Source organism: Lepisosteus platostomus, chromosome 5 (assembly GCF_059453375.1).
Source record: "Lepisosteus platostomus isolate fLepPlt1 chromosome 5, fLepPlt1.hap1, whole genome shotgun sequence".
Classification (NCBI taxonomy): domain Eukaryota; kingdom Metazoa; phylum Chordata; class Actinopteri; order Semionotiformes; family Lepisosteidae; genus Lepisosteus; species Lepisosteus platostomus.
This window is the reverse complement of record NC_142615.1, coordinates 4,095,168-4,113,752: the sequence shown is the minus strand read 5'-3', so window position 1 is coordinate 4,113,752 and position 18,585 is coordinate 4,095,168. Positions and strand designations below refer to the sequence as shown.

The following is an 18,585-nucleotide window of genomic DNA, read 5'->3' as shown; positions in this document are numbered from 1 at the left end:
CGCCGACTCGCACTGTAACACTGCCCTCTGCCCGAGAGAGACAGGGTCAGAGGTCAACACACACCGCAGTGACCCCAGGCGCTGACTCGCACGTTAACACTGCACTGGGCCCGAGAGAGACAGGGTCAGAGGTCAACACACACCGCAGTGACCCCAGGCGCTGACTCGCACGTTAACACTGCACTGGGCCCGAGAGAGACAGGGTCAGAGGTCAACACACACCGCAGTGACCCCAGGCGCTGACTCGCACGTTAACACTGCACTGGGCCCGAGAGAGACAGGGTCAGAGGTCAACACACACCGCAGTGACCCCAGGCGCTGACTCGCACTTTAACACTGCCCTCTGCCCGAGAGAGACAGGGTCAGAGGTCAACACACACACTGACTGCGCCTCACACACACTGTAATGACCCCCAGACGCTGACTCACACTTTAAGACTGCCCTGGGCCTGGGAGAGACGGCTCTCTGAAACACAATCCACCCAAGATCTGAAGATCTGAGATACAGGCAGTCTAACAACAGTTCTCGACTGCTGGTTCGCTGGAGGAACTACTACTGAACGAGATCTGAGACACAGCACAGCCTGACACTGAGCTACACTCACAGTGAAGACACTGCAGTCACACCACTGAACTAGATCTGAGACACAGCACTGACACTGAGCTACACTCACAGTGAAGACACTGCAGTAACACCACTGAACTAGACCTGAGACACAGCACTGACACTGAACTACACTCACAGTGAAGACACTGCAGTCACACCACTGAACTAGACCTGAGACACAGCACTGACACTGAACTACACTCACAGTGAAGACACTGCAGTAACACCACTGAACTAGACCTGAGACACAGCACTGACACTGAGCTACACTTACAGTGAAGACACTGCAGTAACACCACTGAACTAGACCTGAGACACAGCACTGACACTGAACTACACTCACAGTGAAGACACTGCAGTAACACCACTGAACTAGACCTGAGACACAGCACAGCCTGACACTGAACTACACTCACAGTGAAGACACTGCAGTAACACCACTGAACTAGACCTGAGACACAGCACTGACACTGAGCTACACTCACAGTGAAGACACTGCAGCAACACCACTGAACTAGACCTGAGACACATTAGTGACACTGAACTACACTCACAGTGAAGACACTGCAGTAACACCACTGAACTAGACCTGAGACAGCACTGACACTGAGCTACACTCACAGTGAAGACACTGCAGTAACACCACTGAACTAGATCTGAGACACAGCACTGACACTGAACTACACTCACAGTGAAGACACTGCAGTAACACCACTGAACTAGACCTGAGACACAGCACTGACACTGAACTACACTCACAGTGAAGACACTGCAGTAACACCACTGAACTAGACCTGAGACACAGCACTGACACTGAGCCACACTTACAGTGCAGTAACACCACTGAACTAGATCTGAGACGCAGCACTGACACTGAGCTACACTCACAGTGAAGACACTGCAGTAACACCACTGAACTAGATCTGAGACGCAGCACTGACACTGAGCTACACTCACAGTGAAGACACTGCAGTAACACCACTGAACTAGACCTGAGACACAGCACTGACACTGAACTACACTCACAGTGAAGACACTGCAGCAACACCACTGAACTAGACCTGAGACACAGCACTGACACTGAACTACACTCAGTGAAGACACTGCAGTAACACCACTGAACTAGACCTGAGACACAGCACTGACACTGAACTACACTCACAGTGAAGACACTGCAGTAACACCACTGAACTAGACCTGAGACACAGCACTGACACTGAGCTACACTCACAGTGAAGACACTGCAGTAACACCACTGAACTAGATCTGAGACACAGCACTGACACTGAGCTACACTCACAGTGAAGACACTGCAGTAACACCACTGAACTAGACCTGAGACAGCACTGACACTGAGCTACACTCACAGTGAAGACACTGCAGTAACACCACTGAACTAGATCTGAGACACAGCACTGACACTGAACTACACTCACAGTGAAGACACTGCAGTAACACCACTGAACTAGACCTGAGACAGCACTGACACTGAGCTACACTCACAGTGAAGACACTGCAGTAACACCACTGAACTAGACCTGAGACACAGCACTGACACTGAACTACACTCACAGTGAAGACACTGCAGTAACACCACTGAACTAGACCTGAGACACAGCACTGACACTGAGCTACACTCACAGTGAAGACACTGCAGTCACACCACTGAACTAGATCTGAGACCCAGCACTGACACTGAACTACACTCACAGTGAAGACACTGCAGTAACACCACTGAACTAGACCTGAGACACAGCACTGACACTGAACTACACTCACAGTGAAGACACTGCAGTAACACCACTGAACTAGACCTGAGACACAGCACTGACACTGAGCTACACTCACAGTGAAGACACTGCAGTAACACCACTGAACTAGACCTGAGACACAGCACTGACACTGAGCTACACTCACAGTGAAGACACTGCAGTAACACCACTGAACTAGATCTGAGACACAGCACTGACACTGAACTACACTCACAGTGAAGACACTGCAGTAACACCACTGAACTAGACCTGAGACACAGCACTGACACTGAACTACACTCACAGTGAAGACACTGCAGTAACACCACTGAACTAGATCTGAGACACAGCACTGACACTGAACTACACTTACAGTGCAGTAACACCACTGAACTAGATCTGAGACCCAGCACTGCCCTGTCATATCACTGAATCATAACGGATGAGACAAAACTCAGTTCCCTACATCACCGAATCACAGTATAAACACCCAGGTCTGTAACCTCCATAATAATATGGAAAGTTCAGAGTGACATCTAATTGCACGGTCTCTACTGGAAATAAATTAGTAGTTAATAGCAAAACTTGAATCCCTGACATTACCCATACTATACAAGGCAACAAGGTTAAGTGATGATCTCTTACTATCTTTAATAACATGTCAATATGGATGGGATGATGATTTTTTTTTTGGGGAATCAACACTGCTGGATCGTGGGCTGCTGAGGTACCACCCCCACCCCCCCGCCCGTGCGTGACACGCGTGAACCCGACCCGAGCCGTCACCTGCTGCCGCCCTGACGTCACCGACAACCCCCCCCTCACAGGGCTGTGCCCAGGGAAGAGCGCTCCCACCCTCCTTGCGCCCTCTGGCGGACGTGCGGCGGAACTACACCGCGCCACCCTGCCAGGCAGAGAGACCAGGTGGGAAAAAATTTCCACTCCGGTGGCGAACCCCCTTTTTGAAACGCTGGAAGCCCGGGTGGGGGAAGGGCGATCGACATCTGTCGCAACATGCTTTTCATAAACGTGTAAAAACCGTGGCGTGATGCATTCTTACACGATTATTTTTTTTTAAATTAACGCCCGGTGGCACGGTAGTAGATGTTAAGACCTCTGACGCTTCTGATCAAATATCCCAACACCTTTTCTCTTCCTGGGGGAGAACAGTGGGCATGACGGGCATTGGCCAGTCCTATCCCAGCCCAGTTTGAAGCTGGGGGGGGGCGCTATTCGTGATGCCCACCCCCAAAAAAGGTGCTCGTTTTTTTTTTAATTCCTCAGGTAAAACTCTCCCTTTCTCGTCCCCTGCGGTGAAACCAGGCTGTGTGACTGTATTCTTGCCCGAATTGATCCGTTTCCTGCAGGTGAGACCATCGTAGATCATCTAAAATTAAATATATATACACATATAGATGCGGTCAAAGGAAGTCTATATTCAAAGACACCTTTTTAATAGGAAAGCTCATGCAGGGCATGTACTTTCTGGAGGGTGTCAATTCGCTAGGAAAACCTGGCTGATCTGAGAGAGGGGGGGGATTTGGAAATATTGATCTTCTAACGCATCAATCAATCAATCAATCAATGAAAACCGTGCATGCATGGTTTTTTTTTTTAAAGCACCGTGCAGAACTAGTTAACAAGACACCGTACATACAGAGTTATTCCTAGAACAGTCCCGGGCTGTTGTTTTTTTACAATGAAAATGTATAAAAATGTACAATGAAAAAGACTTCAGAACCCACTGGAAATAGATTGACCAACGAAACAAGAAAACAGCAAAAGGCAAGAGCTATGAGGAATCCATGGAAGTCGTGAAATGTTATAGGAAAAAAAAATAAATAAATGCCAGAAATTTGCTTATTCTTACCGGAGGGGAACATTGCGGCTGTGGCTCTAAATCTGCAGGGAGGGACAACGGTTTTTTTTTAAATCAAAAACCTAAAAATGACCAAATTACCTTGTTTTTTTTTTTTACCACTCCTTGCAACGGGACAGAGAGGGTAACATCACCCAGACGGGTTAGAAACACAGGTGGTGGTGGTTGTTTTTTTTTTTAAAGACAAGTCTTCCAAGATCAGTCTCACACGCCAATACCTCCCACCCCCTTCCTAAAAAACACTACATAAACTGGGAAATTTGGGATTTTCCAGGTAAAATCTGGACTAAGGAAGTCCCCAATATACGAAAAGATATTTTCTTTCCCAAAAGGACTTGGGATTCAAACTTCTGTGCAACACCACCCCTTTCCCCAAAAAACAAGTGTTGGATTCGCCCAGCTAAAAATGTTTTTTTTTTAAAAAGAAAAGTGCTAAATTGAGTCTTTTGGGAGGTTGTTTTTTTTTATAATAACCTCCCACATCACATTTTTCGATATCAAATGATCAAATTCGAGCTTCAAACATAAAATCCTAAAACAACATTGAATTGTTTTTTTTTAATATTTAAGTTAATATTTAAGTGCTTTCAGAAACTTCACACCCTGGCTGCGTTTAAGTGTCGGGAGACACACCGCACGGTAGAGATGAGGCTGGTTTGTTTTTTTTTTCTGCCCAGGTTATGGCGAATTTTTTTTTTTTCCCCGAAGACTTCCCTCAGAAAAGGGAAGGCACCTACAGTGAGCCACCCCCCAGAAAAAAAAGAGGAGGGAGGTTGTTTTCTTATTAAAAAAAAAAACCCTGTCTCTTATCCCTCCCTTCCTCCTCCTACTTCCCTTTTCCAGCGACGCAATAGGTTTGCCGCCAAACCCCTCGCCCTCACAAAGGAGCCGCCATTTTGTCCAACACCACCCTCCCCACAACATGCCCGAAAAACAACACGACAGATTTTAAAAAGACAAACGCAGGTTCGCCTCGCTAATTCCAACTCCAGGGGGGTGGCCGTTAACGGTCACCGGCGGAAAATTTCCACAACCGACGACGACGACAACGACAACAAAAATATATCAAGATATCCGGCTACATAACATCCACCAACACACGCGTGTCGCGCAAGACGAAGGGGTTACTTGTATCCGCACAGGGAGAGAGAGAATCGTTACTATAAAACCAACCCGTCCGCCATTTTCCCTCCGAAAGTTTAACTTTTCAAAATCGTCGAGGAAGAACAAACCCCCCACCCCTTCAAAAAAAAAAAGATTATTAAAAAAAAAACATGTCGTCGATTAACGCATTTTTTCCACCTCCCTCCACGCTATCAACTCCCGGGATATATCCGCAATCTTTATCATCAGATTGCCCACTAAATATGATTTTTTTTCGCCCCGTTCTCGTTGTTGTTTTGCGGCTGCTGTTTTAGGTTCACCTGGAGGGGGAAAACAATTTCTGCCGTGAAGACATCGCACAGTTTCAGCCAAGAGACAGCACCGCTCACCGATCTGCCATTTTTCTAACGATTAAAAAAAAAACCCCCCACGACGAAGTCAAAAATAAGAATAATCATCATCATCATCATCATAATTTGATATTATTCTCGGGCAATCTTTATGTGTAGATTGCGTCGCCTCTGCAAACCTCCCCACGCTAGGATAAAAATAAGCAACAAAAAAAACCCGACATTTTCAAGACATCGTTGGCTTTAATGCTCTCTTCTTCCCCACCCCTGACTAAAGGCTATCAACTCCCCCCGGCAATCTTTATGTACAGATTGCTTATAGGACACGTTCAAATTTATCCTGATCGCTTCATCGTTATAATATCATTATATAGAGAGAAAGCAATCGTCTCACACACAAAGACACAGAACTTTATCCAGCAGCTCCGGCGTCTGTTGTGTGTGAGCTCATTAAAAAAAAAAAAGATTAATTTTTAAGGCGTGTTAAAACCCTCACAATGATCATTCATATATATATATAGGCAAGCAATGGTTTCTTTTTTTAAAAAAAAGAATACAGCTTTGATTTCCCCTAGGAAGCAAATAGTTCAACGTTTTTTTTATATAGAAAAAAAAATTGGTTTCAAATTTGTTGGAAAATCGACACTTACTATCAAAAACTCTCTCTCCTCTCAGCGTCTCGGGTTACTATAGATTGCGCTTTTTTAAAAGCGACAATCTTTTGGTGGTTTGTTACAACAGTTTAGCGGGATAAACTGTCATGGTTGGTCTGTAACAAAGCAGAACGGTTTTTTTTTTTTGGTTTTGTTGTGGCTGGAAGAAAAAAAAATTTGCTTTTTTTAGGTTATTTGGGCGGGTGCAAAGGAGAGGCCGGCTTTCTTCTGGAACTCGAAAGAGGTGGAAAAAAAACGAAAGGTCATCGCATTGTCCGTCGGACTTGGGCAGGGACGAAAAAGAGCTCAGTCTTTTTTGTTTTTTTGTTTGTTTTTGGTCTGGTTTTGGTTTTCTCGTCAAAACAAAATGTCGGCTCCTCGACACCTCGGGGTTTCCTCTCTCGGCGAGTAAAAAACCTGCGGGGAGAGAAAGGAGACAAAAGGTAGAATTAGCCACATGAACCCCCCGCAAAAAAAAAAAAAGGTAAATCCTCCCACAACTTTGAAGACGTACGTCTCGAAGTAAACAAAAAACGCCTTTAAAAAATAAAGAACACAGCCATAAATCCAGGAAAACTACGCAGTTAAGGACGCTGGAAAGAAGAGCACGACCACCTACCTCTTAACAAATCCGGGAATGAGCGCGGCGCGGGGCGGGCCGCAGCTCTTATACCGCGGATGATTTTGACGTCACGGGTGACGTCGGGGCACGCGCAGACGGCGCGTTGCCGGGGCAACGGGGAGGGGAGAGGGGGGGCCGGGGCCGGGGCCGGGGCGCGGCCTGGCCTTTTTTGTCCGCCGCCATTTTGACGCCCTTGAGCGGAAGGAGGAGAGAAAAAAAAAACTGTATTTTGTAGGGAAATCGTATGAAAACACCGTGTTGGTGCTTATTCCTTTATTGTGCGTTGCATATAATAATGACTAGTTTGATATCCCACCCCCTTTTATTGGAACACCCACTGCATTTCCAAAATAAATGAAATAACGGCAAACTAGCTCTTATTTATCGTCCCATCGTGCCGCAGACGTGTGGAAATGCAATATATTATATTCTTGAGGGTTTACTGATCTTTAATTATGTAGGGGTGAACGTTTTTCCCCCGTCTTTAAAATAAAAGTGCGTGTCATGCGCGTTCACGCGCCTGGTCACGTCCGCCTCTCGGCAGTCCAATTCCCCGTCACCCGGCTGGGGACCCCAAGCTTCTCCCTAGAAAACGGGGTGCAGATGATTAATCCATACGATACAATTAAAGGGGGTTGTGTTTGACGCCGATTTTTATTGGCCACAGCTTTTAAAACACACACACACACACCGTCGACGACACACGAACGCGCATCGGCGCCATTGCGGCAGCGAACGGTTTTTAAACAAATTCAACCGACTGAGGGGGGCTTATTTTTTCTTCGAAGGTGTCTGTTCCGCGTCATACTTCCCATCGCGACCGGAAAAAGCTCGAACTAGAAGAAAAAACCCGAACTCTGCGGGATTTGTTTTGTTTCGGTGACCCCCCTCTTCCGCCAACGCGACCCCTGACCTTTGAACCCTTAACAACGCCGGGAAAGATGGCGGCCTCCTTGTCGGGCATGTTGAGGGGACTCGTTCAGCGGGCCACGCCTGTCGTTTTGAGGGGTCTCCGGGATGCTCAGGTAGGCCCCCCGCCAAAAGAAAACCCACAACAAACCGAAACCCACATAATTCGGTATTAAAGGCACACCGACGGCCTCACGGTCAAGTCTCACCGGTCCGATACAAGTTGGCACTCATACGCCTCGCTGAAATATTGTACTTGAAAAATAAATGTTTATAAATATATATATTTAACTCGACACGCTGCAGAAATAAAGTATGAAAGCTGCTAAAGTACCTCAGACAATTTTTTACATCATTTCAGTTTTCTCATGCAAACCGGACGTATCGTTTTCATAACAAACCCTCCCTAGCCTCTGTGCTTCGGATGCTAATTTGTAGGGTTTTTTAAAAAAAAAAAAATTCTGTCCACCGCAGATCTGTCGGATCTGACCCTGCTCCTTTCCCCCCGTTTAACGAGTGTATTAAAAAAACGACCCGACGGGCGGGTTACGAATTTAATCGCTGCGGGGGGGGTGGTCGTGTTCATCATAATCATCACATAGCGCTTTTCTGGACACTCCACTCAAAGCGCTTTCTTCAGATGTATCAATCATTCATTATATGTTTAAATCGTACCAAGAGAGGCAGTTCCGAAGGGGTCCTTCCAGAGGGGTCGAGGTCTAAACCGGTGGGGGTTTCCCAGGACACCAGTCCATCACAGGACACACACACTCACCCACCCTGGACAGGACACCAGTCCATCACAGGACACACACACACCCTGGACAGGACACCAGTCCATCACAGGACACACACACACCCTGGACAGGACACCAGTCCATCACAGGACACACACACACACACACACACACACACACACACACACACCCTGGACAGGACACCAGTCCATCACAGGACACCCACTTCCCCAGACGTGCAGTAAAAACATCATCTGGGCTGTTTCCCCGACGTGGCGGTAGCTGTGCGCCTGTCTCACCCCCTGGCTCTCTCTGTCTGTGTGCCCCGCAGCTCGTGCCCCGGGCGGGACAGCGGGCGCTGGCCTTGCGCCGCTCCGCCAGCACGGCGGCGCCAGGGGAGGCCACGCCCGCCGGAGGGGCCGGAGAGACCACCCAGGCGGAGGCCTTCGACAGCCTCGCGCGCTACAGGGAGCGGCCCTGGGAGTACCTGGACAGCGAGGGTACGGCGTGCGCTGGGGGGGGGGCGGGGGTCACAGGGGTCAGCACTGCTGACTCACAGGGCTGGGGTTCCTGGGCTCCATCCCGGATCTGGGGGGTGCTGTCTGTGTGGGTCCTGTGATGGACTGCTGTCCTGTCCAGGGTGTGTGAGTGTGTGTGTGTGTCCTGTGATGGACTGGTGTCCTGTCCAGGGTGTGTGAGTGTGTGTGTGTGTCCTGTGATGGACTGGTGTCCTGTCCAGGGGGTGTGAGTGTGTGTGTGTGTGTCCTGTGATGGACTGCTGTCCTGTCCAGGGTGTGTGTGTGTGTCCTGTGATGGACTGCTGTCCTGTCCAGGGTGTGTGTGTGTGTCCTGTGATGGACTGCTGTCCTGTCCAGGGTGTGTGAGTGTGTGTGTGTGTGTCCTGTGATGGACTGGTGTCCTGTCCAGGGTGTGTGTGTGTCCTGTGATGGACTGGTGTCCTGTCCAGGGTGTGTGAGTGTGTGTGTGTGTCCTGTGATGGACTGCTGTCCTGTCCAGGGTGTGTGTGTGTGTCCTGTGATGGACTGGTGTCCTGTCCAGGGTGTGTGAGTGAGTGTGTGTGTCCTGTGATGGACTGCTGTCCTGTCCAGGGTGTGTGAGTGTGTGTGTGTGTGTCCTGTGATGGACTGCTGTCCTGTCCAGGGTGTGTGTGTGTCCTGGGTGGTGCTCTGCTGGCTGACAGGGGTCTGCTCTGTTTCTCCCCCCCCCCAGAGTATGTTGAGCGCTACGGACAGCGGGAGGTGTGGACTGACTACCGCAGGAACCACAAGGGGGGGATCCCCCCACAGAAGACACGCAAGACCTGCATCGTGAGTGGTCTCAATGCGCACACACACACACAGAGAGAGAGAGACTGTAGATCAGACTGTACAGCCCAGAGTGTCTCCTCCTACAGCCCCAACACACAGCAGATCAGGGGCAGGAGAGAGAGAGAGACTGTAGATCAGACTGTACAGCCCAGAGTGTCTCCTCCTACAGCCCCAACACACAGCAGATCAGGGGCAGGAGAGAGAGAGAGGCTGTAGATCAGACTGTACAGCCCAGAGTGTCTCCTCCTACAGCCCCAACACACAGCAGATCAGGGGCAGGAGAGAGAGAGAGAGAGACTGTAGATCAGACTGTACAGCCCAGAGTGTCTCCTCCTACAGCCCCAACACACAGCAGATCAGGGGCAGGAGAGAGAGAGAGACTGTAGATCAGACTGTACAGCCCCAACACACAGCAGATCAGGGACAGGAGAGAGAGAGAGAGACTGTAGATCAGACTGTACAGCCCAGAGTGTCTCCTCCTACAGCCCCAACAACACAGCAGATCAGGGGCAGGAGAGAGAGAGAGACTGTAGATGAGACTGTACAGCCCAGAGTGTCTCCTCCTACAGCCCCAACACACAGCAGATCAGGGGCAGGAGAGAGAGAGAGAGACTGTAGATCAGACTGTACAGCCCAGAGTGTGGAGCCTCTGTCCTGACCACAAGATCTGTGCGTTTCTTGTGCCTTCAGAGGGGGGATAAGATCTCGGGGAACCCCTGTCCCATCTGCCGAGACCCCAAGCTCGTCGTCCACTACCAGGTGAGTCCCGCCCCGCCTTCCCATCATGCCCCCAGTACCGCCTCTCCCCGGCGGGCACGGCTTCGCCAGAGGTCAAAGGTCACGGCTGCAGGGGGGGGACCCCGATATACGATACACGCCGGGAACGAGGGGTGTCAGCTCGGTGCAGGCGGAGCCTTCTGGGAAGATAGCGACTGTAAGGTGGGCTGAATTGCTGTCCCATGTAGCAACCCACATACCTGGACTTTACTGGTACTTTCTGGGGGGGTCGTAGTGTGGTGTACTGGGCAGGCCCCCTGGCATCCTGACTACAGGTGGGGTTGTGGGTTCGAGTCCCCCTCTGAGACGAGTACGTCACCCCCCCCCCCCCTTGCCAAACGGTGGCTCCCAGCCCACCCAGCTGTCCCGCCACAAGAGACAGTGACCGCAGAATCGAGGACGTCCGCCGGCCTGGAACGTAGTGACCACCGGGCTCCAGCAGGGGGCGGCGTTGCTGCTGAGGGGGGCCGGCCTGCCGACGCGTAGGCCAAGCTGCGGACCGGATCAGCTGCCGGGGGGCTCCAGCCGGGGGGCCGTGCGGGGGTCCGGCCCTTCCACTCACCCGTCTCCCCCTCCCTCTCCCTCTCCCTCTCAGAACGTGAAGCTGCTGCAGCAGTTCCTCAGCCCGCACACGGGAGAGGTGTACGACTCCACGCGCACAGGTAGGGCCCCCCGGGGGACCCCTCTGTCCTCCCTCCCTCCCTCCCTCTCTCCCGTTCTCCCTGCGGGTCTGACATCGCCCCTGCCCTCCCTCTCAATTCAATTCAATTCAAGGTGCTTTATTAGCATGACCGATGGGTACAATCAGTGTTGCCAAAGCAAATAAAAATAATAAAATTAACATGGAACAAAACAAAAAAATAGAAGTAAAATAAAATCTACAGACATGTTACAGACATTTACAACAAAGACCTATTCTGTAGGCGGCTGGAGCATTATTGGGAGACAGACTCACTGTTCCTCAGGCTGGGACAGGAGATCACATACTGGGCTGCCAGATCAACTGAGTTCCCTCCTCCCTCTCCCAGTAGGATTGGGACCCGATGTGACTCTGGCAGAAGTACACTGTCTACACTGTATCTCTGTATCCATCTCTCTCTCTCTCCTCTCTCTCCTGCACTGGCTGTATCTCAGTATCCATCTCTCTCTCTCCTCTCTCTCCTGCACTGGCTGTATCTCTGTATCCATCTCTCTCTCTCTCCTGCACTGTCTGTATCTCAGTATCCATCTCTCTCTCTCTCCCCTGCAGGTGTCTGCATGAGGCAGCAGAAGAGTCTGACCCGAGCCATCGACACGGCCAGAGAGCACGGTGAGGCGCCCGTCCTCCACTTCCCTCCCCTGTCCCCGTCCCCGGGGACAGTGGAGACAGAGGGGGGACAGGGGATAGACAGGGGTGAGGAGAGGGGAGACAGTGGATAGACAGGGGTGAGGAGAGGGGGGACAGTGGATAGACAGGGGTGAGGAGAGGGGAGACAGTGGATAGACAGGGGTGAGGAGAGGAGAGACAGTGGATAGACAGGGGTGAGGAGAGGAGAGACAGTGGATAGACAGGGGTGAGGAGAGGGGGGACAGTGGATAGACAGGGGTGAGGAGAGGGGAGACAGTGGATAGACAGGGGTGAGGAGAGGGGAGACAGTGGATAGACAGGGGTGAGGAGAGGGGAGAGACAGTGGATAGACAGGGGTGAGGAGAGGGGAGAGACAGTGGATAGACAGGGGTGAGGAGAGGGGAGACTGGATAGACGGGTGAGGAGAGGGGAGACAGTGGATAGACAGGGGTGAGGAGAGGGGAGACAGTGGATAGACAGGGGTGAGGAGAGGAGAGACAGTGGATAGACAGGGGTGAGGAGAGGGGAGACAGGGGTGAGGAGAGGGGAGAGACAGTGGATAGACAGGGGTGAGGAGAGGGGAGACAGTGGATAGACAGGGGTGAGGAGAGGGGAGACAGTGGATAGACGGGTGAGGAGAGGGGAGACAGTGAGGAGAGGGGAGACAGTGGATAGACGGGTGAGGAGAGGGGAGACAGTGGATAGACAGGGGTGAGGAGAGGGGAGACAGTGGATAGACAGGGGTGAGGAGAGGGGAGACAGTGGATAGACAGGGGTGTGGAGAGGGGAGAGACAGTGGATAGACAGGGGTGAGGAGAGGGGAGACAGTGGATAGACAGGGGTGAGGAGAGGGAGAGACAGTGAGGAGAGGGGAGACAGTGGATAGACAGGGGTGAGGAGAGGGGAGACAGTGAGGAGAGGGGAGACAGTGGATAGACAGGGGTGAGGAGAGGGGAGACAGTGAGGAGAGGGGAGACAGTGGATAGACAGGGGTGAGGAGAGGGGAGACAGTGGATAGACAGGGGTGAGGAGAGGGGAGACAGTGGATAGACAGGGGTGAGGAGAGGGAGAGACAGTGAGGAGAGGGGAGACAGTGGATAGACAGTGAGGAGAGAGGAGACAGTGGATAGACAGGGGTGAGGAGAGGGAGAGACAGTGAGGAGAGGGGAGACAGGGGATAGACAGGGGTGAGGAGAGGGGAGACAGTGGATAGACAGGGGTGAGGAGAGAGGAGACAGTGAGGAGAGGGGAGACAGTGGATAGACGGGTGTGGAGAGGGGAGACAGTGGATAGACAGGGGTGAGGAGAGGGGAGACAGTGGATAGACAGGGGTGAGGAGAGGGAGAGACAGTGAGGAGAGGGGAGACAGTGGATAGACAGGGGTGAGGAGAGGGAGAGACAGTGAGGAGAGGGGAGACAGTGGATAGACAGGGGTGTGGAGAGAGGAGACAGTGGATAGACGGGTGAGGAGAGGGAGAGACAGTGGATAGACAGGGGTGAGGAGAGGGGAGACAGTGGATAGACAGGGGTGAGGAGAGGGAGAGACAGTGAGGAGAGGGGAGACAGTGGATAGACAGGGGTGAGGAGAGAGGGGAGACAGTGGATAGACAGGGGTGAGGAGAGAGGGGAGACAGTGGATAGACAGGGGTGAGGAGAGGGAGAGACAGTGAGGAGAGGGGAGACAGTGGATAGACAGGGGTGAGGAGAGGGGAGACAGTGGATAGACAGGGGTGAGGAGAGGAGACAGTGAGGAGAGGGGAGACAGTGGATAGACAGGGGTGAGGAGAGGGGAGACAGTGGATAGACAGGGGTGAGGAGAGGGAGAGACAGTGAGGAGAGGGGAGACAGGGGATAGACGGGTGAGGAGAGGGGAGACAGTGGATAGACAGGGGTGAGGAGAGGGGAGACAGTGAGGAGAGGGGAGACAGGGGATAGACAGGGGTGAGGAGAGGGGAGACAGTGGATAGACAGGGGTGAGGAGAGGGGAGACAGTGAGGAGAGGGGAGACAGTGGATAGACAGGGGTGAGGAGAGGGGAGAGACAGTGGATAGACAGGGGTGAGGAGAGGGAGAGACAGTGAGGAGAGGGGAGACAGGGGATAGACGGGTGAGGAGAGGGGAGACAGTGGATAGACAGGGGTGAGGAGAGGGGAGACAGTGAGGAGAGGGGAGACAGTGGATAGACAGGGGTGAGGAGAGAGGAGACAGTGGATAGACAGGGGTGAGGAGAGGGGAGACAGTGGATAGACAGGGGTGAGGAGAGGGGAGACAGTGGATAGACAGGGGTGAGGAGAGGGGAGACAGTGGATAGACAGGGGTGAGGAGAGGGGAGAGACAGTGGATAGACAGGGGTGAGGAGAGGGGAGACAGTGGATAGACAGGGGTGAGGAGAGGGGAGACAGTGGATAGACAGGGGTGTGGAAGGGAGAGACAGTGGATAGACAGGGGTGAGGAGAGAGGAGACAGTGGATAGACAGTGAGGAGAGGGGAGAGACAGTGGATAGACAGGGGTGAGGAGAGGGGAGAGACAGTGGATAGACAGGGGTGAGGAGAGGGGAGACAGTGGATAGACAGGGGTGAGGAGAGGGGAGACAGTGGATAGACAGGGGTGAGGAGAGGGGAGACAGTGGATAGACAGGGGTGAGGAAGGGAGAGACAGTGGATAGACAGGGGTGAGGAGAGGGGGGACAGTGGATAGACAGGGGTGTGGAGGGGAGAGACAGTGGATAGACAGGGGGGAGGAGAGAGGAGACAGTGGATAGACAGGGGTGAGGAGAGGGGAGACAGTGGATAGACAGGGGTGAGGAGAGAGGAGACAGTGGATAGACAGGGGTGAGGAGAGGGGAGACAGTGGATAGACGGGTGTGGAGGGGAGAGACAGTGGATAGACAGGGGGGAGGAGAGAGGAGACAGTGGATAGACAGGGGTGAGGAGAGGGGAGACAGTGGATAGACAGGGGTGAGGAGAGGGGAGACAGTGGATAGACAGGGGTGAGGAGAGGGGAGACAGGGGTGAGGAGAGGGGAGACAGTGGATAGACAGGGGTGAGGAGAGAGGAGACAGTGGATAGACAGGGGTGAGGAGAGGGGAGACAGTGAATAGACGGGTGAGGAGGGGAGAGACAGTGGATAGACAGGGGTGTGGAGGGGAGAGACAGTGGATAGACAGGGGGGAGGAGAGAGGAGACAGTGGATAGACAGGGGTGAGGAGAGGGGAGACAGTGGATAGACAGGGGTGAGGAGAGGGGAGAGACAGTGGATAGACAGGGGGGAGGAGAGAGGAGACAGTGGATAGACAGGGGTGAGGAGAGGGGAGACAGTGGATAGACAGGGGTGTGGAGGGGAGAGACAGTGGATAGACAGGGGGGAGGAGAGAGGAGACAGTGGATAGACAGGGGTGAGGAGAGGGGAGACAGTGGATAGACAGGGGTGAGGAGAGGGGAGACAGTGGATAGACAGGGGTGAGGAGAGGGAGAGACAGTGAGGAGAGGGGAGACAGTGGATAGACAGGGGTGAGGAGAGGGGAGACAGTGAGGAGAGGGGAGACAGTGGATAGACAGGGGTGAGGAGAGGGGAGACAGTGGATAGACAGGGGTGAGGAGAGGGGAGACAGTGGATAGACAGGGGTGAGGAGAGGGGAGACAGTGGATAGACAGGGGTGAGGAGAGGGAGAGACAGTGAGGAGAGGGGAGACAGTGGATAGACAGGGGTGAGGAGAGAGGAGACAGTGGATAGACAGGGGTGAGAGAGATTGCTGGGGAGGAGAGGGTGGGGGGATGCCTGACCTTCCTGACGCCAGGCCTCGGGTCGTCTCCCCCGTCCCCCCTCCCCCCCCGTCCCCGTCCCCTGCCCCTGCTCCCGTTCTCCGGAGCCCAGACTGAGCGGCTCTCTCTCTCCTCTCTCCCCCCCTCCCAGGGCTGCTGCCGGTCCAGGTGCCCCTCGCGGACTTCGAGGGGAAGGACTTCTCCAACCGCCACGGCGCCGTCGCCCCCCCCCCGCCGCCGCCGAGCCGGGCCGCCGGCGAGCCCTGGTACAGCTGGTACCGGCCGCCCCGGCCCGACCCCCGCGACCTGGCCCGCGTCCAGAGGGTCTACAGGAAGTACCTCCGGCCCGCGCAGGAAGGGCCCGCCCGCGAGTGAGCCGCCGCCGCGAGGGGGACTCGGGGCACCTGAACTGCTCTGGGGGTCTCCCTTCGAGACCCGCGTCCCTCGTTTTTTTTCTCTGTGAACGAACTGTGAGGACGGAAATAAAGTTATATTCATCCACCCCTCCCTCTCCCCCCGGCTCTCTCTCCAGGACGGGGTCACAGACTGGGGGGAGCTGGAGTCTGTCCCAGCAAGCAACAGGCACAAGGCAGGGCTCACCCTGGACAGGACACCAGTCCATCACAGGACACACACACACACACACACACACTCACACACCCTGGACAGGACACCAGTCCATCACAGGGCACACACACACACTCACACACCCTGGACAGGACACCAGTCCATCACAGGACACACACACACACACACACCCTGGACAGGACACCAGTCCATCACAGGACACACACCCTGGACAGGACAGCAGTCCATCACAGGACACACACACACTCACACACCCTGGACAGGACAGCAGTCCATCACAGGACACACACCCTGGACAGGACAGCAGTCCATCACAGGACACACACACACTCACACACCCTGGACAGGACACCAGTCCATCACAGGACACACACCCTGGACAGGACACCAGTCCATCACAGGACACACACACACACACACACACACACACACACACACACACACATACACACCCTGGACAGGACAGCAGTCCATCACAGGACACACACACACTCACACACCCTGGACAGGACACCAGTCCATCACAGGACACACACCCTGGACAGGACAGCAGTCCATCACAGGACACACACACACTCACACACACACCCTGGACAGGACACCAGTCCATCACAGGACACACACACACACACTCACACACCCTGGACAGGACAGCAGTCCATCACAGGACACACACACACACCCTGGACAGGACAGCAGTCCATCACAGGACACACACACACTCACACACACACCCTGGACAGGACAGCAGGCCATCACAGGACACACACACACTCACACACCCTGGACAGGACACCAGTCCATCACAGGACACACACACACTCACACACCCTGGACAGGACAGCAGTCCATCACAGGACACACACACACACACCCTGGACAGGACAGCAGTCCATCACAGGACACACACACACACTCACACACCCTGGACAGGACAGCAGTCCATCACAGGACACACACACACACTCACACACCCTGGACAGGACAGCAGTCCATCACAGGACACACACACACACTCACACACCCTGGACAGGACAGCAGTCCATCACAGGACACACACACTCACACACCCTGGACAGGACAGCAGTCCATCACAGGACACACACACTCACACACCCTGGACAGGACAGCAGTCCATCACAGGACACACACACACTCACACACACACCCTGGACAGGACAGCAGGCCATCACAGGACACACACACACTCACTCACACACACACCCTGGACAGGACAGCAGGCCATCACAGGACACACACACACTCACACACACCCTGGACAGGACACCAGTCCATCACAGGACACACACACACTCACACACACACCCTGGACAGGACAGCAGGCCATCACAGGACACACACACACTCACACACACCCTGGACAGGACAGCAGTCCATCACAGGACACACACACACTCACACACCCTGGACAGGACACCAGTCCATCACAGGACACACACACACACACCCTGGACAGGACAGCAGTCCATCACAGGACACACACACACACACCCTGGACAGGACAGCAGTCCATCACAGGACACACACACACACTCACACACCCTGGACAGGACAGCAGTCCATCACAGGACACACACACACACTCACACACCCTGGACAGGACAGCAGTCCATCACAGGACACACACACTCACACACCCTGGACAGGACAGCAGTCCATCACAGGACACACACACTCACACACCCTGGACAGGACAGCAGTCCATCACAGGACACACACACACTCACACACACACCCTGGACAGGACAGCAGGCCATCACAGGACACACACACACTCACACACACACCCTGGACAGGACAGCAGTCCATCACAGGACACACACACTCACACACACACCCTGGACAGGACACCAGTCCATCACAGGACACACACACACTCACACACCCTGGACAGGACACCAGTCCATCACAGGACACACACACACTCACACACCCTGGACAGGACAGCAGTCCATCACAGGACACACACACACTCACACACACACCCTGGACAGGACAGCAGGCCATCACAGGACACACACACACTCACACACACACCCTGGACAGGACACCAGGCCATCACAGGACACACACACACACACTCACACACCCTGGACAGGACACCAGTCCATCACAGGACACACACACACTCACACACCCTGGACAGGACAGCAGTCCATCACAGGACACAC

The 18,585-nt window shown here is 53.4% G+C and overlaps 2 protein-coding genes across 3 annotated transcripts in view; one reads left to right on the top strand and one right to left on the bottom strand.

Moving 5' to 3' along the window:
- The window catches only part of ppp1r10 (protein phosphatase 1, regulatory subunit 10), a 28,739-nt gene extending 21,655 nt beyond the window's left edge, over nucleotides 1-7,084 (bottom strand). Inside the window, exons 1-2 of one of the 2 annotated variants that reach the window (XM_088631279.1) lie at nucleotides 6,964-7,084; nucleotides 4,229-6,761 (exon numbers count right to left, since the gene is read on the bottom strand). The gene's annotated coding sequence lies outside the window, so the exon portion shown is untranslated. The remainder of the gene's footprint in view (nucleotides 1-4,228; nucleotides 6,762-6,963) is intronic. The other variant, XM_088631278.1, reaches the window with a different exon arrangement.
- Nucleotides 7,085-7,507: 423 nt separating this feature from the next.
- On the top strand, nucleotides 7,508-16,308 carry mrps18b (mitochondrial ribosomal protein S18B). The gene is made up of 7 exons (XM_088631291.1): nucleotides 7,508-7,991; nucleotides 8,944-9,112; nucleotides 9,843-9,940; nucleotides 10,631-10,699; nucleotides 11,313-11,379; nucleotides 11,967-12,026; nucleotides 15,957-16,308. The coding sequence occupies exons 1-7, from the start codon at nucleotides 7,908-7,910 to the stop codon at nucleotides 16,178-16,180; spliced, it is 771 nt and encodes a 256-aa protein (XP_088487417.1). The 5' UTR covers nucleotides 7,508-7,907; the 3' UTR covers nucleotides 16,181-16,308.
- The last annotated feature ends 2,277 nt before the right edge of the window (nucleotides 16,309-18,585 follow it).